The following is a 27,191-nucleotide window of genomic DNA, read 5'->3' as shown; positions in this document are numbered from 1 at the left end:
CCCCGCCCGCCCCGCCGCCACCCGGGGCTCTCGCGGCACGTTCTTGCTTTAATTAAAAAGTGTCCATGCAGCACATCAACGCGTTGGCCGGCTTAAACCTACACACAGTTTTATATGTCAATCCTGTCCCCACCCGGCTCGAGAGGAAAAAATATTATTTTTCATTAAGAAAGCAAAGTGTCCTTTGGTGATTATAACAACAGAAGACAAGGTGATGCTAACACCTGAAAAGTGATCTGCAAAGAGGACAGCCAGGAAAAACAGGACGATGATGATAAGCTCACAGTGCTGTGCGAAGTCCTTCATATTCATTATATTGGTGATTTCAAAGGGTTTTATTTTTTTTTCGTTTTCTTTTTCTTTTTTTCTCTCTTTAAAGCTTTGGAACCCTTTTCATCAAATTAAATCTTACCAGAGACACTGTTCCCTAAGAGACCACAGTGGACGGGCAGGGGTCGAGGGCCTCCCTCCCCACCTGCATCCTCCCAGGGGCCCCTCCACAGCGCCCACCTACTGGAGAGGCTGTGCGGTCCTTTCACCCCATTGAGAGAGGTGAGGGATCCCCGGGCCCACAGCGGAGACTCACAGTCTGCGGGGCCAGCCTTCGGGAGGGAAGGGCGTGATGGTGGGAAGTGAATGGAATCCTGCTGGAGGGGCCCGAGTTTCCCCACCTGAAGCTGCCTTCTGGGTATTGATGTTTCTTAATGTTTTTATTGATTTCAGAGTGGGAGGGAGAGGGAACGAGAGAGAAACATCAATGATGAGAGAGAGCCATTCATCGGCTGCCTCCTGCACGCCCCAAACTTGGGATCCAGCCCAAAAAAGATTCCCAGGTGATTCTAATGTGCAGCCAAGGTTGAGAACCGCTGGAGCAGATGCAGAGGGAGAGACCTACTCAGGGAGCTGAACCGTCAGGTGTGCGACCTAGCAGCCTCCTGGAACTGCCGCCCGTTGATGCTCAACCACTGAACCACATTGGCCAGGAGGTATATTGATTTTTAAGCTGGTAATTAAGAAAGAACCTTTGACCTTGCCCCCTTTCCTGCCTAGCACAGTGGTTCTCAACCTTGGCTGCACATTAGAATCACCTGGGAATCTTTTTACAATCCTGATTTCTGGGCCTCATCCTCCGGAAATTCTGTTTCTTTGTTATGGGTTGGGGCCACAACATGAGTAACAGAAACAGAATTTCTGGAGGATGAGGCCCGGAAATCAGGATTTTAAAAAGATCCCCAGGTGATTGTAATGTGCAGCCAAGGTTGAGAACCACTGCGCTAGATGAAAGTCACGGGGAATTAAACATTTTGTTCAATGTAGTTATTCTGTCTTCATTTTTCAGTTCAGACACATTGGTTGAGAGAGAAATAATGATGCCCTTATACGTAGAAATATGAAAACACTTCAGTTTAGAACTCTTATCTTCCCCAGCTACCTGTAAATCTCCCACTCTCACTTCTGAAATCTGGGACTCCGTTCCCCATTTTCTACTTTGTCCAAAATGTCACCGTTACCCATGTCACCTCACATGAAACAATGTCGTTTCATGATTATGTGGATTCCCCATGTGCATGTATTAACATTTTTATTTCCTACTGTTACTCTCTCTCTGTGAATGTATTAGCCCAGCTAGAAGGACTTAGAAGGTGGTGGGTGGGGGCAGTATTAGTTTTTTAAGCCCCCACAGGACTCTACAACGACATCTAACAAGAATGGCAGGATGGTGATGGTTGTCTAAGCTGTGTCCATTTATTCTGTTTACTTTGTATTAGAAATTTCACATCATAAAATATTTTTTAAAACACATTTTTTTACGGGGTTGTTCATTGCCCCCAAAGTTCGTAATAGCAAAAGGTTGTGAACAACCTCAAAGTCCATCAGTTGGGTACCAGCAGAGTTAAATAAAGGAAGAGCTTCCAAAAATGAAGTATTGTGCAACCAATAAAAAAATGTCAGACACATAAGAGTACATATTGGATGACTCCACTTATATAGAAATCAAAATGGGGTCGTGACTGGGAGGGGCCCCAGGAGCCTTCTGGGTGCTTGTAATATTCTAATTCTGGGTCTGGGTGCTGGTTCTACAGGGAAGCGGACGGTTAGGATTTGTGAACTCCTTTTATGTTACACTTCTCTCACTCAGCTTCCATTTCCCCATCTTGTCCACAAAGAGTTGGTAGGGGCCTTTATCCAATGTCCTGCTAACATCAAAATGAACAGAGTCGTAGCATTTCCTGTCTAGCAATTCTATTTTAAAAAAGAAAATGAGGTTTGTTGAGCATGAACTGCTAAGTGATCCTTCTGGCTTTTAAATACCATCATTTCCTTCTCTAAGTGGTTTGTGGGGTTTTTTTTGTTTGTTCTGGTGCAAAATAAAGATCCTAACATCTACCTCACCTCCCATCATTGGAATCAAATACAATCACAACCACAGAACAACTTCACAAAATGTAAATTGTAACGTCAAGGGAACAGGCTGAATGGGGCTCCTGGCTACAATGAAACTACTTCCTCACTGCGCTGTGGGTTGGAAAACAGATGGGCTATTTTTTTTTTAAGCTGATGCTTCAAATTGGGAGTAAATTTCACAAAATTAATAAAAGTAATGATGTATTTTGACTACTAATATTAAATTATTTATTTTTTCACTGTCCAAAAATAATGACATCCAATTGCCCTTCTAGGAGAGAAGGTAAAACAGGGAAGGTGACATGATTGAATGTTCATGATCATGCTGGACTCCACACACACCCTCTCCTGTGACCCCCACCCCCTCCAATTTGCACATGAAAAAAAAAACAGACCCAGAGACACTATGGCCACACAGATAATAAACAATCCAAACTCTAGCCTAAACCAGGCCCTTCTGATTCTACAGTCCTCATTCTTCCAATTTACCAAGCCTTGTTTCAACAAAAGTTCACTGCCACCCATCTAATACCCACAGAAATCCCCAATATGGGGTGTCCCAAAGGAGGAACTATACAGATAATCAGTTTGCAAACCTGAGAGCCCCCCAAAAGTGGGCTCTGTCCAGACAAAGGGGAGACTGCTTTTTATCAAGTCCTGCCTTCGTCTCTGATTGGTCCATTTTTATGCAAATTAGGAATCCAAATGTGCACAGTCTGATTGGTCCAAATAGCACTGCCCTGATTGGTCCTTATGAAGCCACTCTGATTGGCCAGTAAAGATGCAAATGAGGATGTAGCGGGACATTTCCATTAGACGGGGCAGGTCTCTATCTTACAGTGGAAAGATGGTCTCAGGAGCCATTCATAAGGGTGGGCTCAAAGGGCAGGAGCAGAGTTCAGGAGGCTGGCAGCTCCGTCTGTGGCTTCTCACTGAAATGCAGAGTGTGTGAGAGGCTTCTGCCAGCAATGGTTGAGTCCAATTAACCACTAGGAGCTCTTGGAAGATAAATTCCTTCTCAGGGTCAACACTTGCTTTCTCTGACTTACTGCTTACACAGCTGGTACCCATGACACATGGGTACATGTGTCAGTCACCCCACCGAGTCCCACCTGAATTCTCTGAAATCCGGCCATGTTGCCACCATTCACCCACAATGCTTAGGTGCTTCCTAAGTTCCCTCGTGCTCTCATGGCCAAAACCATGCCCTTCATTTTTAATTGTTCTTTTGTCGCTTTGAAGGATTTGACCATTGATAATCCATCTTGTCCTCTCATGTCCATGACTTTAAGTTATCCTGGTCTCCTCACTATGACTGCATCTTCTCCAGCCTCTTTTCTTTCTCCTCCTCTCTGGCCAAAAAGTCCCCCAAAGTTAAATCCAGCCTCTACTCTTTCTCACGATCCTCTTGTGGAAATAGTCCTACAACTGTTATGGGGCATTGATATATACCGTCAGCATTGTGCAGATGACTCTCAAATCCCTCTCGTCATCCCTAACGTGTCTCTTTCTTGACAGAGTCAAATGTTCAACTCCTTAAATTTCCCTAAATCCATTTCTTCTCCTGACTTCTCAGTCACCTAGTCAGGGTAGTTCCTTTACTCCCTGAGAATATAAAAGTCAAATGTATTCCACCCTAGTAGTGACTTTGGTTTAGGGTTTTGGGTGGTGGTGATGTGTTTTAATAGAAATAGCTCAACGGGTATGTGTCACAAAATGATACATGTTCTCACATTCTGTAGGAACCTGCTTAGCTAAAAAGCTGTTGTTCTCTTATTGTGAAAGCAGAAAATGGTCATCCAGAGACAAACTGCCAGTTCAGCCAGAAACCCTAAAGAACATCAATTATCTTGACTTTGCCCATCTTTATTTCTATAGTGAGATTTCTCCATGGTCATCTATATTGCAAATATTTTCCTTTTTTTGTTGTTATTTTTTACCTTTTAACTTACAGATTTTTGAAAATGCATATTTTCTATTTCTCTGTATTTGGATGTCCTAATCCCATCCTGCATAGTTTCTGCCCTCTGTGTCATGCTTACGTTAAACATAGATAATGTTAAAAAAAATATATTGGTCTGTTTCCCTGGAGAAACCTAACAAATACAACACCTAAGCAAGTTTTTAACCGTAACAAGCTTCAGGTTTTCAGCTATAAAATGGGGACAAAAATAACATCATGGTATTGTAAAGGCAACAGTGTTCATAAAGCACCTAGCAGGTGCCAACGCACAGTAGGTCAATAAAGGTTAGGAAACTTACTCTTTTATTTTTATCATGAGTCACTGGTCAGCCTATAGTGCAAGTAGGTGTGCACAGGCCAAGGCAGGGCACCAGGGCATTGCCTGGAGGAGGTGACAGAGTCCTGGACTTTATACATCACTTACTGTACCCCAATTTTACAAATGTGAAAACTAAGGCTCAGAGGGACTAATTTACCCAAGATCCTATCATTGGAAGCAGAGCAGGGGTCGGAATCAGGTTTTTGGACTTCTGCTCCAGGATAGCTTCTCCTATTACATTTGGTCTCTAAACTGTACTTTACTGCGACCAACTGGCTCAAGGATGCCAGGACTTTCTGCACATACTTGGAATTCTCGGGAAAATCAGAAAATCATGAAAACACCTGGGTTTTTCGTATGGTTTGTTTTAACTGACTGTGGTTCTAACATATGATCATGTGTAAACTATGAGAGTTCCACTATCAAAGAGACTTTAGGCCAACACACTCTTGGCCATGGAGCCGGAGTTGCACTCAAGAAAGTAGCTAATGGCATTCTCTGTTTCATTTTTGTCTGTTAGTTTTCTGACAATATGTATTGATTTGGGGGGCAAAGTGAATATATTTAATATAATTTTTTAATAGTACTAGAGGCCTGTTGCAAGAAATTCATGTACGAGGGGTGCGGGGTGGGGGGGGCCCTGAGCCCCTCCTGCATCCTCTCCAATCCAGGACCCCTTGGGGGATGTCTGACTGCCCCTGCCTCGGCCCCTGCCACTGTGGCTTTGTCTGGAAGGACGTCCAGAAGATGTCTGGTCTAATTAGCATATGACCCTTTTATTAGTATAGATGATGTTCAAATGACCTCATTTCCTATTTACAATCCATATACAAAAGTGGTTCCCAGATTCTTGAATTTACCAAACCAGTAAAATCAACACTCTCAAAAATTAGAAGAAACAATACTATGCTGTTAGCTTTTTTGTAAAATTGAAGAATTTTTTATTGATTTTTAGAGAGAGGGGAGGGAAAGGGTAAGAGAAACATTGATGTCAGAATGAAACACTGATCGGATGCCTCCTGCTTGTCTCCTATTTGGAATAGATCCTGAAACCCGTGCATGTGCCCCGACCAGGAATCGAACTGGCAACCTTTTGCTGCATGGGACAACACCCAATCAATTAAGCCACACTGGCCAGGGTTATGCTGTCAACTTTTAATTCTGCCAAATAAAAAAAAAATTACAACTATCATATAGCATATTACCATGTTGCATAAAAGAAAGAACTTTTAACATCACATGAAGGAGAGACCTTGTAAGCTTCTCTATGTATCCAGATGGGATGTCAGATTTCAACAATATTCCTGTAGAGTTCAGGGACAGGAGAGGCATACATTATGTGACCATCTCTACTGTCTTACAGAAAGTAAGAAGATTGGCTCATTACAATGTTAAGACAAGTTATGGGAAAATGCTTCCAAAATTAAAAGGGGAAGTGGCTGGTATACAGGATGCAATGAGAGTTGGTCATCCTGAGTTGTTCATCATTGAAGCAGATGATGGGTACATGGGTACATTGTTACCTTCTATACTTTTGTGTCTACATTCAAATTTTCCTCTAATAAAAGGTTTAAAAACATTTTTTTGGAAAATACAGCATAATGTTAGGATTTGACGAAGCTGGGTAATGAACATACAGCGATTACTCGGTATCCTGTGAACAGACTTTAATTTTTGCATTTATGATTCACAGCAGGGAAGTTCTTGTGGGCTAAATCCAACATGGAGACCCACCGTTTCTTTGACAGCTTCTTTTCTGAGTACGGGTCACACTTTCTTCTTTGCATTACTCATCGTTGTTGGTTGAAGTCTGGACAATTTAGATTACGTGTAGCAACTACTGATTGCGATGTATTTCTCTGATTTTAACATTTGGATTTGTTTTTTATAATATATTTTTATTGATTTCAGAGAGGAAAGGAGGGAGGGAGGGATAGAAACATCGATGAGAGAATCATTGATCAGCTGCCTCCTGCATGCCCCACGCTGGGGATCGAGGCCACAACAAGGGCATATGCCCTTGACCCTCAGTCCGCAGGCCGACACTCTATCTACTGAGCCAAACCAGCTCAGGCTAACATTTGGATTTAAACTGAGGAATCTGTCTTCCCTGCAGGAGAGTGTGGCTGCTGATGTCTCTGCTGGTTTTACATTCTTAGTTTAATCTTTCACTCTGGCCTCCCAGAGGTTGCTGCTGCAGGACTGGTCAGCAGGAGGCTGTGCTCATTAGACACCCAGAGTCCCTGTGGCTCCCGTCTGCGGCTGATGGGTGTGGGTGCAGATTGAAAAATACAGGCCAGGCTCTGGGTGGCTGAGGCTGTCTTCTCATGGGGCTCTCTTGGTTCTCCCGGGCCATGGCTTTCTCAGCTCCTCATTACATTCCCCTGGTCAGCACTTGCCCCACCTGGCGTTGCAACCTCAGCCTAGCAGAGCTGAGTTTTCTCCAGGCTTCCTTCCAAGTTCACCACTTTTAACTGGCCAAGTCATGGTTTTTGCTCAGCTTCCACCCCACTCCATGGAGTTCATGCCCTCAGGCTACAAAGCTACTGGTTTTCAGACAGGCTGACCGGAGTCGGGGAGCCCCAGGCAGGAAGCTACAGACTCCAGTGGTTCTTACCTGCAGCTCTATAGCAGTGGTTCTCAACCTTCCTAATGCCACGACCCTTTAATACAGTTCCTCATGTTGTGGTGACCCCCAACCAAAAATTTATTTTCGTTGCTACTTCATAACTGTAATTTTGCTACTGTTATGAATCGTCATGTAAAATATCTGATATGCAGGATGTATTTTCATTGTTACAAATTGAACATAATGAAAGCATAGTGATTAATCACAAACACAATATGTAATTATATATGTGTTTTCCGATGGTCTTAGGCGACCCCTGTGGAAGGGTCGTTCGACCCCGAAAGGGGTCGCGACCCACAGGTTGAGAACCGCTGCTCTATAGAGTATAGATGGTTTTAAAAATTCAACCATTTTCAATTTCTTGTCTTTCACCATTTTTGTTATATACTTGTTTTTTTGCAGGGAGGACTGGCTGACCTCTTCACCCTACCATGGCCAGATGTCCGTCCCTCCTAATACCCCTTTGTTTATTCTTGAATGATTGAAATATTTGAAACCCACAAATAAAGGATGAAAGCAGAAGTAAAATTACTTCCAGGTAAAACTAATGTCTCAAGGAAAAAAATTAAGAGTGAAAACACTTTAAAAAATGGAAATCTATTCCTCAAGTAGCAACTCTATGGAGAACTGATTTCAACCATCAGTTCTTTTCAACACGGGAGCGCCAGTTGGTGAGTGTGATCCTGAAGAGCGCCGCGGGTTGCATGCATACATCCAGACTATCCGAGCGGGGAGCCTGCATGTGCGAGGCATGCCAAATGCTTTAGGGAGATGACTTTGAAACGATTCCAAAAATGTTCAAAGGCTACACATTCCATATACGTTTTCAAAAATAAAAAATTACCTCATTAGTCTAGAATGTGTAACTTTATCACCATCACCCCATTTTTTATTAATGGAGAGGGCCTGGAACTGCCTTTTAGACAGGGATGAATGGTTAACTCACAGATGACACCGTGGTGCTTTAAATATGCTTAAATGGACAGAGCTGCTTGGAAACCTAGAGCAAAGCTGTGTTACTTTGCTTCCAATTCTTTTCTTTAAAAGAAATCATGTTTGCCTTCACCATCTGGAATGGGCCTTGCCCTTTGGGAAATGAATTCATTCAAGAATATACATTGACTCACCATTGTTAGAGAAAAACTTCTCACAGTGTTAGTCCTTCCACATTTAAATGCCTCATATTTTGCAAAAACGAATTACATTTTTAACAGCCCAAGGAAAACTAGGAAACAACTTCACCAAGCTCATTAAGTTCACAAATATTTTCAATCACTGAGATTTAATTTTTGAGGGTCAGAAATAGTTCACTGAAGTCAAAGAATGTTAGAGCTGAAAAGGGGAGTAACTCTTGTAAAAACAGCCACAGCTGAAAGTGATCACAGTTAAAATATCATCGTAACGCGAATTATTAATTTCTTAACCCCAGAAGGGCTAAAAGTTTGATGCACAGTAGTAGCCAAGGCAGAAAACAAACTAAGGGGTCAAACATCTGCCTTAAGTGATCCGTTTATTAACATTCTTGAATTTTCCTTTATCTCCAAAGGAAATACTGGTGTGTTTATAAAGGATTATTATTTACTGGATGTATTAAATTATGACAATCACATGCTGTAAAACCTTCCATCATATCATATCATATATTCACATGGCCTAAGCCCCAAGGACAGGAAAACAAGTTCAGATAAGTAACATTTTGCGTTCCATTAGAATTGGTTGGGGCAAGGACCGCTGGACATTAACTTTGCTAGCTTACTTCCTTTAACCACCACAGCCCCCTCCCATCTGCCTGCCAGGGCCAACCCAGGGCTCCCCAGCACCTCTCACTGCTCTAGCAATGTGGACACAAGTCTCTCTCTCCCACTAGACTGAATTTCTCAAGCCTCAGACCCTCGTCGCACCCCTCATTTTTAGCCCATGAAGCTCCCTGCCCATCTCACAGAAGAAATTCCCACAACTACCCGAATCCATTTGCTATCTGCATCCCCCTCTTCCATTCCGTCTGTGCCAGGAGAGGAGTCTTTCTATGCAAGGCCGATGCCTCCCCTGCGTTCGGGTGCTATCAGCTCCCTCTCAGGAACTCTTCTCTCCACTCTCTTCACCCTGTAAGGATCTGTACATGCTTAAGCCTCCCAACTTAAACCAATTCTCCCTCCACCCCACTCTCCTCTCTCTGCCTAGTGTCCTCCTTCCCCTTGACAATGTAATTTCTCAGAAGAGCTGCTTACAAACACTTATCTCCAATTGCTCACCACCTACTCAACTCACGCCTGGCTTTTCCTCCCACCATTCCACCAACACTAAGTCAAATCCAACAACTCCCTGGTCCCAGAATCCAAGCTTATCTCACCAGAGCAGCAAGCACTCCACACTTCTGACCTCTCCCACCTTCTTGAAATAATTCTTGGCTTTGGCAACACCCCCACATCTGACATGCTTACCCCCTTTTTGGCAATAATAATCTCGAGTTCTGACATCTGTATAGAACTAGATTTTATAAAGCATTTCCACAAGTGGTACATTTATCATTTAATAAATACTATGAATGAATGCATCATTTGATACTTACAACCCCATAAGCTTACTACCTAGGTCAGTAGTCAGCAAACCGCGGCTCGCCAGCCACATGCGGCTCTTTGGCCCCTTGAGTGTGGCTCTTCCACAAAATACCATGTGCGGGCTCGCATGTACAGGGCGATTGAAACTTTGTGGCCCATGTGCAGAAGTCAGTTTTTGGCCTGGGCGAGTCTATTTTGAAGAAGTGGCGTTAGAAGAAGTGTGGGGGGGGGTGGTGGTGGTGGGTCAGGCAACGGGAGACACGGAAAATTTGGCTCTCAAAAGAAATTTCAATTGCTGTATGTTGATATTTGGTTCTGTTGACTAATGAGTTTGCCGACCACTGGCCTAGGTTATTTGAGATGAGAAAAATCAATTCCATCAAAGTAATGCTGTTAAAAGTCAAAAGAAGCCACCTCCCAACTTAAAAACCCATGTTCCTTCCAATGCTGCCATCACACGAACAGTTAAAATGATTCAAGTTCCACATCTAAGAAAAACGAAGACAGGATTGACGATCATCTTGCAGAAACACGAAGGCCAGATGATGCATAATATCACCTCAGAACCGGCTGGCTGAAGCCTCTCAGATCCTCTTTTCCTGCGTTATCTTATGTCAAGCCTCTGTGAACTGTTCATACTTAACATTTCCAAGGCTCAAACACTATCCTCACAGCAGACATCCGGCGAGCACTTGAAGACATTAGCTTCAGTAGTTGACCAACGGCTGCTATAAACAACACGTGTAAGTCATTCCTCCCCCTTCCAAAGAAAAAGCCAGCAGCTGTTTGCTAAGAAATCTGTTTTGTTTTTTTTATTGTGGACGAAGACATTGCCAGCTCACATATATCATTTTTATTCGGAGTATTTTTTTGCCTTGCAGCGCTCCTGAGAAATTCAGAAATGCATTGACTTTAGTTCTATAAAACACAACCCAATACTATAGTTGGGTTGTAAATTCCCCCTATTTAGTTATTTCCCTAAAAATCAAGACAATTGATCAATTTTAAGTACAGAAACCTGAATAAGTTAAAAAGTAAACACTGGCAAATAATCACAAATGTCAGAACATTAAGAGTGTCTTTACTTTTTCCATAGGAATATATAAAATAAATATCAAGTATAACTGACTTGATATTTACAGAATTAAATTTTTTGATGGAAGACGCTTTAAATACTTTGATATATGAAAAACTTCATTAGGTTTAAATCAAATTCAAATGCTCTAAGTTTGATACATAATAGCTCTAAGTATTCTCATCCCTCCCCTGTCCCTGAGGACACTTTTATATTTTCCACCTAATGATCAAATAAGTTATTTTAAAAGTGTTTTTCTCCCTTTTGATTAACCATTGAATGGTTAAAATAAACTGGAGGTTTTATTTGGGGGGGATATTTAATATTTTAAGTGGCGGTTTTAAAGAATTAAATTCTTTCCCCATTTTTTTTTCTTTTAAATAAATAATGGCAGGAACTAAAATTCAAACGGCCATATGATACAGAATTGTACTAAATCAAATTCAATGTCTGGCTGGATTTTCTATTATAGTATTAGCAGTTGAAAACCATTAGGAATGTTGTGAAAAACTGTGGCAGCTAAAGCAAAATTCAACCACAAATCCTAGTAAGTTTGCAGAGAAGTAAACAGTAAAATTACTGTCGTTAAACGACTGCAGTAAATTATTGTTAGAAATGTCCTACTGCTGACATTAGAATTATATGCTTCCTCATTGTATGGCTGGTTACTAAGAAGATTCCTTGAGCAGATGGTTCATCTCTGACACAACTTAGTTTCAGGAAAGTAGATGAGTTATGTCTGGTTTAGATCAACAAACACTTAGTATGCATACCAGGCAGCTATAGTTTCAATGATGATACAGCTGAAACATTAGGTACTACAGCTTCAGTTCGAGGTCACATAATTAAACAGCAGCCATGTAAGGTCATGCTGTATGCCCATAATAGCTTTCAAACTTATGTTAAACTATGGGGTGAAGAGAGACAGGCTGTTTGAATAGGGAAGGAAATACTTAAATTGTCATGAAAGGCATTTAAAATACGATGACATGATACTTAAATACCCACTACTTAAATTTTAATTCTCAAATTATAAGAGAAAAACTCTATGCATTTTCTATTTCTTCAAAATGAAGGATCATGTGTCTTTTTTTTTTAACTTAGAAATTTTTATTTCAGATGCTCCACACTGAAATGAAACTTCAATGGCAAGCAGCAAATAATTTAGACTGGTCAGTGAAAGTATCTTTGAAAGGATCCCAAGGGTAATAATTTTATAAGAGAAATAATGGGCAAAACAGACAGGAGGCAGTTTGGCAGTTCTAATATAGAACTGGATGACCACTTCCTTTAGGCACACTAAATAAAGAATGGCAATATAAATAAGTTAGCTAAGGAGACAGGACGTTGTGAAGCAGCAATGTCTCGGTTACTGAATTCCTCAGAAACACCAGTTTCACCCATCAACACATAAAGACTTCCAAGCTTCTAAATACAGTAGAAAGTATACAGTTAATCACAGCAAAATTTACAAATGATCAAATTTAGCCCTGGCTGGAGCCAGAACTATTTACATATTTGGATCAATATCATTTCCACCCTTCTTTGTTATATAGATGTTTCTATTTTAAAGGCATAGTGAAATTTACAAAATTTGCAAGAAATGTCTTTAAATATACAACTTCAACAACTTATACAAACATGAACATCCTGATTAAGTTCCAAGCCAGGATTTTTTTATGATAGGTTTATAAAAAAATTAAAGAAATACTCCCTTATTCTTAAGTTCCAAACACCTGATGCTGGTGTTGCTAAAGTAATTCCACTGCCCTCGGTGACCGTGAGGATGCAAGTGGACAACTCCTGGACTAACATGCCTGTCACATGGACATCTCAGACAGAGGAAGGAGGGGCCGTGTTTAGTGATATTGCTCATTATAGTTCTGTAAATGCAGCTGTATGATTTAACACTTACATGAAAGTTGTATATATAGGTGTGAAAAAACAAGTAGCTTTAAGATGATAACTTTAAAAAGACACCTTACCTCTTAAAATCAAATCATATGCCCATAGTATGCACTTGACAACAAAAAGAGAAAGGCTGATACACGCAATAATTTGGATAGATTTCCAAGGGCATTGCACTCAGTGAAAAAGTCAATCTCAAAAAGGTTACATCCTATGGATTCCATTTATATAGCACGTTACAGAAATCGGAGAATAGTGAGTGGTTGCCAGAAGTTTGGGGAGGGGCTAAAGAAGGAGGTGGCTATGACTGTAAAAAGGGTAGCACGAGGGGTTCTTGATGTATCTGTTCTGTAGTGGTGGTCACATGGATTTACACATGTGATAAAGTTGCATAGAACAAAATACACACACATTCCACCTCAAGACACCTAAGTCCTCCCAGGGGCAACCTTTTCTTGTCCTGTCTACACAAAATCCTCTATAAAGATGATTAATATACACTTCAGGTCAATTTTCTGCACTATGCATATAAGCCACAGTTATTATTTCTTCTTCCTTTTCTTTTTCTTTCTTTTTTGGGTAAATCTCATGATTATCTTTAAAAGACAACCACATGTCTCAACTAGCCTAAATTAACTTGAAAATCAGAGGAAGAAATCAAAACCTGATATATAGCTACTTTTATTTTACTTACTTCCATAAGTTAAGATTAAAAAATCAAATGTTTCTAGCCTGAATTAGGTTAAAACAGAGAAGGAAAAAAATATATAGCAAACACTTCCTCCTGTGACACCTGCAATTTCTAAAAACAATACAAATATTTTTATTAAATTCAGAGAAAGTACAACTGCAAACAAATACATGACTTTTTCCAAAAGGCCACTTCGTGATAAAGTACATACATTTAGTGTTTCTCTAAAGTGCTGTGCATGTCGTCTCTGGCTTGAGAGTCATCTATTGATTCAAAAGGTCCTTCAGCACAACCCCGGCACTGTTGTCAGGCGACACTGGCAAAGGCGTAAACGTGGGCAGCACGTCTGAAATGGGTTTCAAAAGGAGGTGCCCAGGCCCCCCAGGCCCAAGGCCAGCCGGGTTCATGAGAGGCACGGCCGCAGAGCGGGGAGCCAAGAACGGACTCACATCTGTTCTTCTCCCAGGCCTGGGTTCTGTCGTATCTAAATGACAAAATGTGAATTACTTAGTCTCCTGTATGTTATTTAATCAGCACTACACAAGTGTTTTAGGTTCCAACATTTGGCCCCTAAATAAATTTAATTCATATGCTGCTGGGTTCTGGATCCGATACGTAGGGTCTATGAAATATACTAGTAGAAGGACAGAGAAAGAAATGGGAGAAAGGAAACGGGACAGAAGGATACTTGAATGTGTAACTAATACTTCATTAAACACAATAATGCTGTCGTTTTACATTTAAATACAAGTTTCATAACTGATAAAGTTAATTTACTATTGAAGGGGAACAAAGTTTTACCTCTTAGGACATTGATTTTTAAGGGGCAATTAAGACTCAGAAAGGAACTTTGGGCCTCCCCTTCCCTGCCTAGGAGATTCGGAGGGAGAGACGGACTGCGGCACGGACGCTCCGGAAGCTGGCCTCCGCGGCCCGCCTGGACTGCGTGTGGTAACAGGAGGACTTGGGGCCGGGCCTGTTAGCTAGATGCCCACCACGTCCCAATGTATCTGGTCGCTGAGCAAGGATTTCCCTGCACGGGTGCTCTGCTCTTCCTCAACTACCTGCCCATTCTCACTTCTGAAATCTCAGAACGCTTCCGGTCCCCGCTTTCTCCGTTGTCCAAAATTTCATATATATCCAATGCTGCCTGTCTTTGGAATTCTCATGTGTATGTGAGCCCCTTTCCCATGCACATATATTAAAAATTTGATTTTCTCCTGTTATTTTGTCTGTTAATTTATTAGTTCAGATAGAAGAACTTAGAAGGTGGGAGGAAAGTATTTTTTTTGCTCCCACACTACAACAAATCCAGGATCAAAGACTAAACTTTAATCCTGCGAATTCTAGAGCAATCAGAACATCAGGGGCTTTTGGGTCTAATTAGTACAAACCGAACTGACGCAGGACTTATAAGTGAATGGAGGAGAGCAGGAAAGAGGGAGGAGGGGGAAGAGACTGAGGGGAGAAGGGGTAAAAGAGAGGGAGACCCCGTCATAATGAATTTTGGAATCCTCTTTATGATGTTACAACCTAGTGTAACAAGAAAAAGTATTTTTGGTACAGTCTACATCTGTTAAAATTAAGACTTTTCACTAAATTTAGCAGCCAAAACTTTTATCTAAGCAACAAATAAATTTTACCACTTCCTTTTTCTATAAAAGTTGAGGAAAATATAACTTTGTTTAAATGACTAAGCAAGTTTTTAAATTTTCAAAATATAAATTATTTAATATCTTATTCAAAATTTAGCATCTGACATGTGATATGATTATAACATATTAGAGCAATGGTTCTCAACCTTCTGGCCCTTTAAATACAGTTCCTCATGTTGTGACCCAACCATAAAATTATTTTCGTTGCTACTTCATAACTGTAATGTTGCTACTGTGATGAATCGTAGTGTAAATATCTGATATGCAGGATGGTCTTAGGCAACCCCTGTGAAAGGGTCATTCGACTGCCAAAGGGGTCACGACCCACAGGTTGAGAACTGCTGTACTAGAAACTGCTGTACTAGAGGCTCAGTGTACGAAATTCATGCACAAGGGGGTTGGGAGGGTTGGGAGGGTGTGTCCCTCAGCCCAGTCTACACTCTCTCGCAATCCGGGACCCTTGGGGGATGTCTGACTGCCTGACCGACCCTAACCACTCTACCTGCCTGCCTCATCACCCCTAACCCCTCTGCCTGACTGCCTGATTGCCCTTAACTGCTCGCCTGCCTGCCTGATTGCCCCTAACTGCCTCTGCCTTGGCCCCCGCCGCCACAGCTTCGTCTGGAAGGACATCCGGAATGACGTCTGGAAGGTCGTTTGGCTGTCCAGTCTAATTAGCATATTATCCTTTTATTAGTATAGATATGTACCTTTACAGTTCCACTAGCAAACATGTTAGTTTGTATTAAAATATAAAAATTTCAGGGGGAAAAAGGGACCTTACAGTAAATAATCTTTTTGTAGTTTAAAGGTTGTATTTAAATTTCAACTCAAGAAATTATACTGCATGCTAATATAGGGGATATGGATATAAATAAAATCCTTATAAACTAGTGGAATAAAAAATTATGTACACAGTCCTGGCCACTTTGGCTAGGTGGTTAGAGTGTCAGCCAATGAACCAAAGAATTGTGGGTTCAATTACTGGTCAAGGGCACATACCTCAGTTGTGGGCTCTATCCCTGGGGCCCTGCAGGAGGCAACCAATTGATGTCTCTCTCTCCACCCTGCCCCCTTCTTCCCTTCCATTCTTTCTGAAAATCAATGGGAAAAATATCCTCGGGCAAAGATTAAAAAAATACACACACACATACACACACCTACTGTGGTATGGCCAAACTACTTGCTTCTAGGCACATCTTTCAACATATAAGAATGCTTCCTATCATTCTTGGATATTTAAGCCAGTTTATTAAACTACTCTTATAAATACTATTAATATACCAAGGTTGGGGTATTGAGCATAACAGATTTTCACAGGGGAAAAAAAAAATCTTTCTCTAACTATAAACTACACTTCTCTGATTAGAAATAAGTACCATGGCTAAAACCGGTTTGCTCAGTGGATACAGCGTTGGCCTTGCGGACTGAAGTGTCCCAGGTTCGATTCCGGTCAAGGGCATGTACCTGGGTTGCGGGCACATCCCCAGTGGGAGATGTGCAGGAGGCAGCTAATCGATGTTTCTCTTTCATCGATGTTTCTGACTCTCTATCTCTCTCCCTTCCTCTCTGTAAAAAATCAATAAAATATAAAAAAAGAAAAAAAAGAAATAAGTACCATGAGTGAGAAAGGAAAACAGGTGCCCAAACAAAGGCTTACCATTTAATCACCTCTTCCAAGAAGAGTAATTCAAAGTGGCTTATACAGAGAGAAAACAATGACACCAATATACAAAGAAAAAAATATTACATATTTTTTAAATTAATCTAAACCAAATTAAATATCAGGTTACCACAGAATGTATGAAACCAAAATATAATGTCTTATTGGAATTTTAGAAGTCACTGCACATTTTCAAAAACATTAAAAATTTAGTTAATATCACTGTAAAACATAATCAAAACTTAAACATTTCATTTCTTAAATTGTTGAATAAATAAATATCTGGTTTTACCTTTAAAACTTTCCGGTACATTTATATCTAGTTTTCTCCTTCTCGGTGAGTCTAGTGGTTTCATATCATGAACAGAAAGCTTTGGTGGTGGAATAGATGGATGAGATTCTGTTTCTAGAAATTTAACAAAAAGTTCTGAAAAAGACTAAGAAAAAAATATTTCAGTCATATTAGGCAGATATTAAAATTGTATTCCTACAGAAAATATACCAGGTATTCTAATGAAATATTAAAAGCTAATCATGCCATCTGAATCATCTATCTATATATATAAAAGCCTAAGCGACCAGCTGACCAGCCGGTAGCTATGATGTGCAATGACCACCAGGGGGCAGATACTCAATGCAGGAGCTGCTGAGCAACAGCAACTTTGCAGAGTGCCCTCTTGCACTCCAGGACCTCTCGGGGGGATGTCAGACTGCCGGTTTTGGCCCGATCCCCACAGGCCAGGCCGCGGGACCCCACCTGCCAGAGGGACCCCGCTCACTCCGCAGACGCCCTTCGAGCCCCGGCATCGCCCCAAGTGCAGCTGGTCAGGGAGGGACTGCAGGAGGTTGGCTACGGGGCATGTCTGGCCACTTTCTAATTAACTTCCTTTCAATGTGCACAAATCCATGCACTGGACCTCTAGTTTCTTTATAAGCTTTGTGAATAATTAAAATGCTAGCACTTTAACCCCCTGGCAATGGGCAAGGAGACACCTGATTGGTGGTGTTGCTCTTATATCAGTCAGGGGCAAGGCAGATGTACAGTCCTTAGTTCACTCTAGCTTGATGCCTGTATTGGTGGCCAGACCTGTTTCATGCCTGAGACACATAAAATTATAATTCCCAGGTCTTGGAGGGGAAGAGATCAGAAAAACTGGTCTGATAGTTCTAGCACAACTCCATTAAGGGTGAACATGTCACCTAACAGTTTTTGTGGCAGTTGTGCAAATGGATATATGTCATTCTGCACATAAAATTGGATGCTATGAGAATAATAAGTGGATCACTATTGACTTAGTGGAAGTTGGGTGAGGGTCTAGTATGGTAATATTGTAATTATTTCAGAGGGCAGTTACTGTGAATCATATATTCTCAGGAGGCAGAAAGTGTTCAAATCCTGAGTCTCTGCCATTTAACTGTCAGTGTAGTCTTAGATGCATTTAACCTGCCTGTTTCTGACCTGAAAAGTGAGTTTTAGTGACGGTGCATATAAGTTGTTGGGAAAATAAAACATGAGAAGCACTTAAAATGGGGCCTGACATTTGTAGCCAATAACATGTATGAGCAATTATCCTTTCCTGGGTTCAGGAAAAAAAAAGTGCTAGCACTTCAGTGACAGAGGTATCAAGTAAAAACTTCAACATAGTAATTTTTAATGACAACACTTCACAAACCTATGGTTAGAATTAGCCACTTAGATTTCTTAAATCATTTTAATAACTGTTTACATACACATGAAAATTTGTATTGACAGAAAACAAATATTAAACTCATTCTTCTAAAGTAACACACAATCAATGAATATAGCAAAAGTTCACCAGTAAGTTTATTAGATTAAAATAATGTAGTGCAGACCTTTCCTTTAAACTTTAGGCCATCCCATTTTAAACAGGGTTTTATCTTTATCGAGTTGTGGGTAGATCACCTATCCTCAGTTTCCTCTTCATTAAAAAAATAAAAGAGAAATAAACTCCACATTCTAACTCACAGTGCTACTCAATTCAATCAGCCTACTACATAACAGGCGCTATTTTTCCTGTTTATTAACTATCTGCCTTCTCCAACCAGAGGAAGTTCGTTGAGGGAGGCACTATATCTGGTTTGCTGCTGCATCCCCAATGCTTAACATTCTCAATGCTTAGAACAGCTGGGTACACAGCAGGTGCTCAATAAGTACTCACTGGCTCCATGACCAGGTAGATACATACATGCCTAAAAGAAAGCTTCCATCTTAAGAATCTCATAATATAGTAGTAAGACAAATGATTGTGTGCCTATAGAATTATGATCAAATACAAATAAAGGAAGAATACTTTTAAAAATAGAAGTATTATATAAGTAATAAAAAATAAAACCTATACGCAATAAACTTATTAAACCTGGCTTATTATCCTTAAGCTAGTTACATCGCTGGATCTGTTTCTACAACTTCAAAATAAAAGGACTGTGTAAAACCACCTAAAAGAGAAACCTGATTCTTGCCAATGAATGTGATGTGCTATCATCTGACCACTCATATTCAGCAAAAATAAAATCAGCTCTTACACTATTAAACACAGATTGCTGATTTGGTCTCAGAGGTGTGTTGGGGACACTTTTTGATCCTCCTCCAAGCCACCCAGTCATCCATCTGGTAACTCCACCCTGATCTTCATTCAACAACTGAAAAATTATTTTAAAACAGAAAAGTGTTATCAGTACAAGAAAAGAAAAAATAAGAACCATATTTCAAGTCCAATTCTTAGCAAATGTTTCTTAGTGAGAGAAGCTACAAATACAATGAAATGTCCTCCCAAACACTATCTTGGATAACAGTTGAGGACTATCAAAATTTCAGCATTCTGATAAGAGGGGTGGTGTATAAGTTACAAAATATTTAAACTGATATACAAATTGCACAAGTCCACTCCTTCACTATAGTATGAAATTATTCCATTTCCAAATTATTGAAAAAAATGTATTCAGGAAAAGTTATATAATATACAGTAAAAGAAAATTTTATCTGATGCCACTACTTTAGTTATAAATGTATTCCGAATGGCTTTTATTATTCAGTTACCTGCTCCATATCCTCCCTTTTGATACCCAGAATGCTTCCCATTAATCGTAACACTTCATGACGCTGGTTCTTTGGTGTATGGAAATGTCCAATGAAGAGGTTTCTCATTAGGATTCTATGGAAATGAAGGCAGAAACAGCTCAGCTTACTCACAGTGGTTCTCAACCTTCCTACTGCCGTGACCCTTTAATACAGTTCTTCATGTTGTGGTGACCCCCAACCATAAAATTATTTTCGTTGCTACTTCATAACTGTAATTCTGCTACTGTTATGAATCGTAATGTAAATATCTGATATGCTATATGTGTTTTCCGATGGTCGCGACCCACAGGTTGAGAACCGCTGCACAAGCTCTCCCAATATTTAGTGTACCGAAATAATAAATACGTGCTAAACATACAAATATTTAATTAGACTTAAACAATACTTAATTATAAAAAACACTAAGCATATTTTAAAGTAGCATTTAAAAATTTTTGATGTGTCTAATTAAGAATATTTCAAACAACCCAAAACGTATACCCAGAAAACATCAGGTATTATGAAACCACTTTCTTCAACCAATCAATCAACTGAGATGGTGACCATTAGTAACACTCAGTGCCTATCTGCATTAATGTCAACCTTAAGGAGACACTTCAGATTTTTCCCACCCCACCTTAAATGGTGATGACAGTTCATGTGCTCCATGGCTATGCTTATATTTCCCCATGCACACTTATTAAAAATTTGCTAATAATATGGAAATCTTTAAAATTTTAATGATTTACTACATATATACTTAAATTTCAGATCTAATACATTTGAGCAAAATATGTTCATTTATGAACAGTACAAAGAGCAAAAAAGCCCTGACTGGTGTGGCTCAGGGTGTCGTCCCATGCACTAAAAGATCGTACGGGACAATTCTTGGTCAGGGCATATGCTCAGGTTTTGGGCTCGATCCCCAGGAGAGGGTGTGCAGGAGGCAGCCATGAATGTTTCTCTTTCTCTCTTCCTCTCCCTTCCTCTCTTTAAAATTCAATTAAAAAAAACTTAAAAAAAAAAGAATGGTAAGAATAAACTTTTTATTTTCTAGTTATGGTACTACTGTAACTTTTCCATATAGTTTTAAGAAAAAGAATTTGAGCTGGAAAAATTTATTTAAAAGCCAAGAGAAGTCCAGTAAGCATGGCTCAATGGTTGAGCATCGGCCTATGAACCAGGAAGTCATGGTTTGATTCCTGGTCAGAACACATGTCCGAGTTACACTCTCAATCCCCAGTGAGGGGCATGCAGGAGGCAGCCGGTTGATGTTTCTCACTGATATTTCTATCTCTCTCTCCTTCTCTCTCAAATCAATAAAAACATATTCTAAGAAAAATAAATAACAGCCAAAAGAAGAGAAGCTATTCTACTATCTCATTAAAACTGCCTATATCTCATCACTGTATAAGAAAAAGAAAAGATTCTTTTTAAAAACCTAATTACATATAAACATCTACGTTTAGAAATTTTACCACAAAAGTAGTCTTCATAAAGTACATAAAAGTAAAAAGGCAGAGCATACTTGTCTACTTTTCCTTCTGTGCTGTTGACTAAGTTCATCAGTTTCTTTTGTACATCATCCAGCATTTCTTGTCGGAGCTCATCTGTTTTAAAACATGTGAATAAAGATAGTCATTAACTGATTAAAACAATCTGGGTGAATATGTTACGAGATTTAAGACATCTTTGCTGTGAATTCTGAATATATGTACTTATTTTAATTAGGAATATTCAATTACTTCCATTTCATCTCTTCTTTGGTTTAGTGGACTAGGTTTGCTGGTAGAGAATCTACCTGGAAGCTAGGGTATGCATTTATTCACACGGTTTACCCCCAATAAAGTAATCAATTCTTTAGCAGAAAATATAAAAATCAAAGAAAAAGATTTTCCTTCGCTTCAGAAGCTTAATAGCAAAGAAGAGATTTTCCCCACTGCTTCCTCGCAGGAAACGTTTCCAGAGCCCTCATTAATGGGAAGAAATGGAAAGGACAATTTTAGATTTTTCCTTTTTCCATTTTCCTGGCTAAACTCTGCTTTTCGTGAGCTAAGAAAAGTATCTAACACAACTAAGACCACAGCTCGGGATGTAGCTGATACGGCAAATTCTGGAGTTAAAAAATTGCAAAATACAATTCATATCACTGATTCTAACATACTAATCAAAATACTATAATTTATGACTGACTCAGAAGGATGTTTGGACTCTTTTATTTTCAAATTCTTATTTTAAAAGAAAGCAGAATCTGTAAAATGTTGGTGGAATAGTTCGAATTTGAGCAGTATTAAAAGCAAAGTCTAGAATTTCAACAGGAAACAATACTCTGTTCATAAATCCAAGCATGCTAGAGGGCCAAGAATTCCTAGACTAAGGAACTCTCAGCCAAACCCATGGGGTTTACACCTATTACCTCAGAAATGAAGAGTCTGAGCTGAAGGAGCTGCTTATTAACCTCAAGCTACATTGCACATTTCATCCTGAAAGAAATGAAGACTGCTTTGCCACAGAGCTCCATTTTTCAAATTAAGAAACACATCCACACACTACACTCTGACCTCTTTCCACAAACCTACTCTTTGAGTTATGCTGCATTTTCCTAGTAGTAGCTGGATACAAGTTCCCTTATCAGAGATATGACTTGCAAATACTTTCTCCCACTCTGTGGGCTGTCATGTCATTTCACTTTCTTGATGGTATCACTTGAAGTACAAAAGTTTTTAGTTTTGTTGAACTCCCAATTAATTTTTTTTGTTGTTGCTTGTGCTTTCATAGTGAAGAAACTGTTGCCTGACTCAACATCACAAAGATTTAGTACAATGTTTTGTTCTAAGACTTTTACAGTTTTAAGTCTAAAATGTAGGTCTAGGACCAATTTTGAGTTATTTTTGTGCATGGTGTAAGGTAGGGGTCCAACTTTGTTCTTGTGTATGTGGAAATCGTTGTCCTAGTACCATGTGTTGAAAACTATTCTTTTGGCACGCCTGTTGAAAACCTATTGACTATAAAAGTATGGCTTTTAAATTAGTTAAATCTAATTTCACTGAAATAGAGTCCCAGTCAGGGCACATATGTCCAGGCTTCAGGCTCAATCTTCAGTGTGGAATGTGCAGGAATCAGCTAATCAATGATTCTCTCTCATCATTGATGTTTGTATCTCTCTCTTCCTCTCCCTTCTCTCTGAAAGCAATAATATATATATATATATATTTTAAAAGTATGGTTTATTATGGACTTCCAATGCCCACTGCAAGACTTCTGTAAATGATTTTTGTCTGCCTGAAAAGCTCTTTTCCATTGGCACTACCGATAACCCCCTTGCCACCCTTCACGTCTTAGTTCCCAGGTTACTTCCTCAAAGAAGTTTCCTCTGAACTTACAGATTGAGCCAAGTCCATTTCCTTTCTGTTTTCATCTGTCGGGACAATGACTGAACTTCAGACTTACATATAGTACTAAATATATATAGAAAATATCCAGTTTAACTGTTTGCAATGCCTAATAGGTTTTCTAAATTGCAAAATATAATTCATATAATAGGCTAACTTTACCAAAACAGAGATGGTTGTCATAACTATATTATAAAAGTGAGGTTTGTGCTCGGAAAATTTACTACAGTTTTCTTTCTTTCCAGTAAGAAATTTAATTTCGGAGAGAGGGGGGGGAAAGGAGAGAGAGGGGGGGAGAGAGAGAGAGAGAGAGAGAGAGAGAGAACACACACAAGACTATTTTTAAAGCTGGAGCCAGCAAAAGACATTCTGGATTCTTAATGTGCACATATATACTATGAACACATGGTGTTCTTTGGGCTTTTCTAGTACTACATTCTGAATATAAATAGAACTCTCAGCTACTCAGAGGAGAACAGAAGTAACTTAACCATTGTGAATTAACCATTCCACTCACAAGCTAAAACCAGAGCCAGAGTCAAGAGGGGCGCAGTCTCTGCTTTCTCTCCTCCCCAAGGTGAAGAGAGGTAGCAGAGAAAAGATCAAACTTATCCTGACCCTACCCTTCCTTCCTCTCTAGGATTCCCTTCTCCTATCTACTTTCTTCTAAAATTAATAATTTTTATATTGATTACATGTCAAAATGATATTCCTGACATACCGGGTTACATAAAATATAGTACTAAAATTAACTACCTTTTTAATGTAGTTACTAAGAAATTTTAAATTATACATGTGGCTTGCATTATTTTTTTGACAGCACTGCTTTAGAGCATAACCAGGATATAACCACTATATATACTGTCTCTTATTTAAAAATAAAAGATAAAACTGAATGATAGACATACTCAGAGTAAAATTCACAAAGCAAAGAGCGGATTCCGATAAAAATGACTTTACTAAGGTAAATTAGAAAAATATAAGTTTGTTTTATGAAAAACTGATCAAGAAATTTGTCTTAGAGTTTGTCAAAAAAATTTTAATGAAAATTCATTAATGTTGTTATAAAATTGATAAAAAATCTGTGTTCTGGAAGGTAGGGTCAAAGCGTCCTTAAAGCCAAAATATCAGGGTAAACATTTCTTACACTCACTACCAGAATCCAAGCTAGTCCTGAGCTAATGTGATGGAGAACTGATAGCTGCATCTCCTCGTAGGCATCACAGGGCTGTTTCAAATCCAAGCAGTAGTTTAAATGTGTTCTGATATTTGAGTCCAGATAAAAACTTCAGAATTTGGGGGAAGAGGCTGGAAGGCTGGTATGAACTAGGAAAGGTTTAGAAAAGCACAGACTTCAAAGGTCCCTACAGACTGTCTCTCTCTCCAGGCACCCTGATCTCCTCCCATCAGAGATTCTGAATATTTCTCCACAAAAACTGAACACTAACTCAAACCACAATTTGAAATCAGAACTGTATTTATATGGGCAGGCAAAAACATGGTTATTCAGAAATGGGTTTTTAGCCAAATACAATATCCCTGTGAAATACATGCCAAAAAAATACTTTGGAAGTTAAAAAGAGAGAGAGAGAGAGATAAGGCAGTAGGTACACTTTCAGGTTGAGCAATATCTAGTTTTAGTTTGAGATTTAGTCTAGTTTAGGGGAGAGTTACTCTGAAAAGATGACACCCTAAAACCTGCCACATCAGAGCCTCTTCTCAGTAATGCCTAGAGATGGCACCATGACCTTCACCACTTGATTTAAAATCAAAACTGAACACAAAATGCATTGACTACAACAGATTAGCACATCATCACTTCACATTTTATTTATGATTAGTAACACTGTCTTCAGAGAACATCATAAAATTAAGTCACAAAGTCATTTGGCTACTCATGACTAAGCTCTCTTGGACTAGACTTAAGTCAGTGTTTTAACGGTCACCTGACTAAGAAGAGAATGATGGTTGGAGCAGGACTTGAGCATATGAATTATGGTCCTGTCACAAGACTTGGGTATGAATCATGGTTCTGTCACCAGGGTCAGAGTTTGTTGCCTATTTTATAAAAAGAACATGTTTATCTCGGAGGATTTTTAGAGAGTCTGAGTGATTAAATGTGACTTTTCTAAACAGAAAAGTGCTACATATAAAGCATTAGTACTCATTTATCTGATTTCTTAAAATATCATCTCTCCATCTAGTCCTAACCAATATCAATAATATATATCACTTTGGTTAACATTAACATTGATATTTTCCCTCCTTTTTGCCTTGTCATCTTTATAAACCAAGGCAAAGGAATCAAAAGAAGGAAGAAAAAATGTTAAAAAGATGATTCTACTTATAGATATTTCAGTAAATAAACTGGGTCTTGTGTCTTACTTGCACTGGCTACCTAAAAAATAAATTTAAATCTAATACATTAAAGCTGATATAAGGAAATTTAGCCTCATTTAATTAAATATAATCAAAGCAAAAGCTAGAAATTAGATACTTTTTCATTACAGAATTTCAACTTATATAAGATCATTTTCATTATAGCACCAAATCAGATTTTTAAAAGCTTGGCTGGAGTGGCTCAGTTGGTTGAAGCATCAATCCCACGCACTGAAAGATGGAAAGTTCGATTCCTTGTCGAGGCACATACTTGGGTTGTGGGTTCAATCCTCAGTAGGGGTGTATACAGAGGACAACTGATTGATGTTTCTCTCCCCCCACCCCACCCCCATCTCTAAAGCGTGTCCTCCAGTGAGGATTAAAAAGAAAAAAAAATAAAGGGAATTTTATAATTTATTTATATTTGAAGACAGATTTGCTTTGTCTTTTAACTCAATTCTTTCAACCATATCAGACAGAATCTTAAGGGGTAGAGTACATGCAGAATATTTTCTTTTTCCATAATTATAATTATTACTAGATCAGAATCAGTAATTTAACTGAAATAGCAAAGTCGAGGTCTTCTGGATTATTTGTACAGTTAAAGTAGAGTTACTATGTGCATTTGAAAGATATTTTATATAAATTTTTAATGTGAACAGATCAAATTTATTCTCTCTATAATCCTTCAGTATGAAATCTGATATTTTGTACTGTACTTTCCATATCAAAACGTTTTTTAATGTGAGTCAAATTATATTTAATTTGTAAAGCTTCACATAGCCCAGCTATGTCCCCCAAAAAGGAAGGCAATTTTGTCAAAGAAAAGTCATTATAATAATTTTGCCACTTACTACTGAATATCATTATCACTATAGAAAATATACCAAAAAAAAAAAAGAAAGAAAATATACCAATGACAAAAGGCTTTCTAAGCTGCAGACTGGACCTCACCTCATTCCTGAAAGCTCCCTGTTGCAAATCAGTACAGAGTAAGTCTGACTCCAAAAGGTTATGTTCAGCCCACACAGGGTTTTTAGAAAAAACTGAAATAGGTGTCACAATAAAAAAATGAAATATTTCACATTAAAGTCTACATTCCCAGTGTCTCTTGAAAGAGCTGAAGATCTACCAACACTGGGCCCACATTCCTGCAAGGCAACAGCTGAGTGGAGCTGAGCATTTCCTGCCCCCTCTAAGAAACTCTCCAATTCACCATAGTCTCAGTCCTATTTGTTCTTTCCTATCATAATTTGGGCCTCAGTTTACAATTTGTGTTTGTGATCCAAACTTAAGATTATTTCTTCATATTGAAACCCACTTCCACCTCTGTCCACTAGCGCACACACCACACACACACACACACACACACTCCTTTTAGTCATTACCAGTTCACCAGATTTTCAGCCAGGTTCCAGATTATGTCACATAGCTTCACATGAATTCCTCCCTCTATCTAGAATGTTCTTCCCCC

The 27,191-nt window shown here is 39.2% G+C and overlaps 1 protein-coding gene across 1 annotated transcript; it reads right to left on the bottom strand.

Annotated features, from left to right (window-relative positions):
* Positions 1-10,740: 10,740 nt before the first annotated feature.
* On the bottom strand, positions 10,741-21,563 carry LOC107184864 (thyroid receptor-interacting protein 11-like; the record flags this gene model as incomplete). The annotated part of the gene is made up of 5 exons (XM_015571273.1): positions 10,741-14,033; positions 17,160-17,304; positions 19,412-19,528; positions 19,926-20,040; positions 21,475-21,563. Coding segments are annotated over 5 exons (687 nt in total), but the record flags the coding sequence as incomplete, so codon positions are not given.
* Between the last annotated feature and the right edge of the window lie 5,628 nt (positions 21,564-27,191).

This window comes from Myotis davidii, unplaced genomic scaffold, assembly GCF_000327345.1.
Source record: "Myotis davidii unplaced genomic scaffold, ASM32734v1 scaffold732, whole genome shotgun sequence".
Classification (NCBI taxonomy): domain Eukaryota; kingdom Metazoa; phylum Chordata; class Mammalia; order Chiroptera; family Vespertilionidae; genus Myotis; species Myotis davidii.
This window is presented reverse-complemented; position numbering and strand designations above follow the sequence as displayed.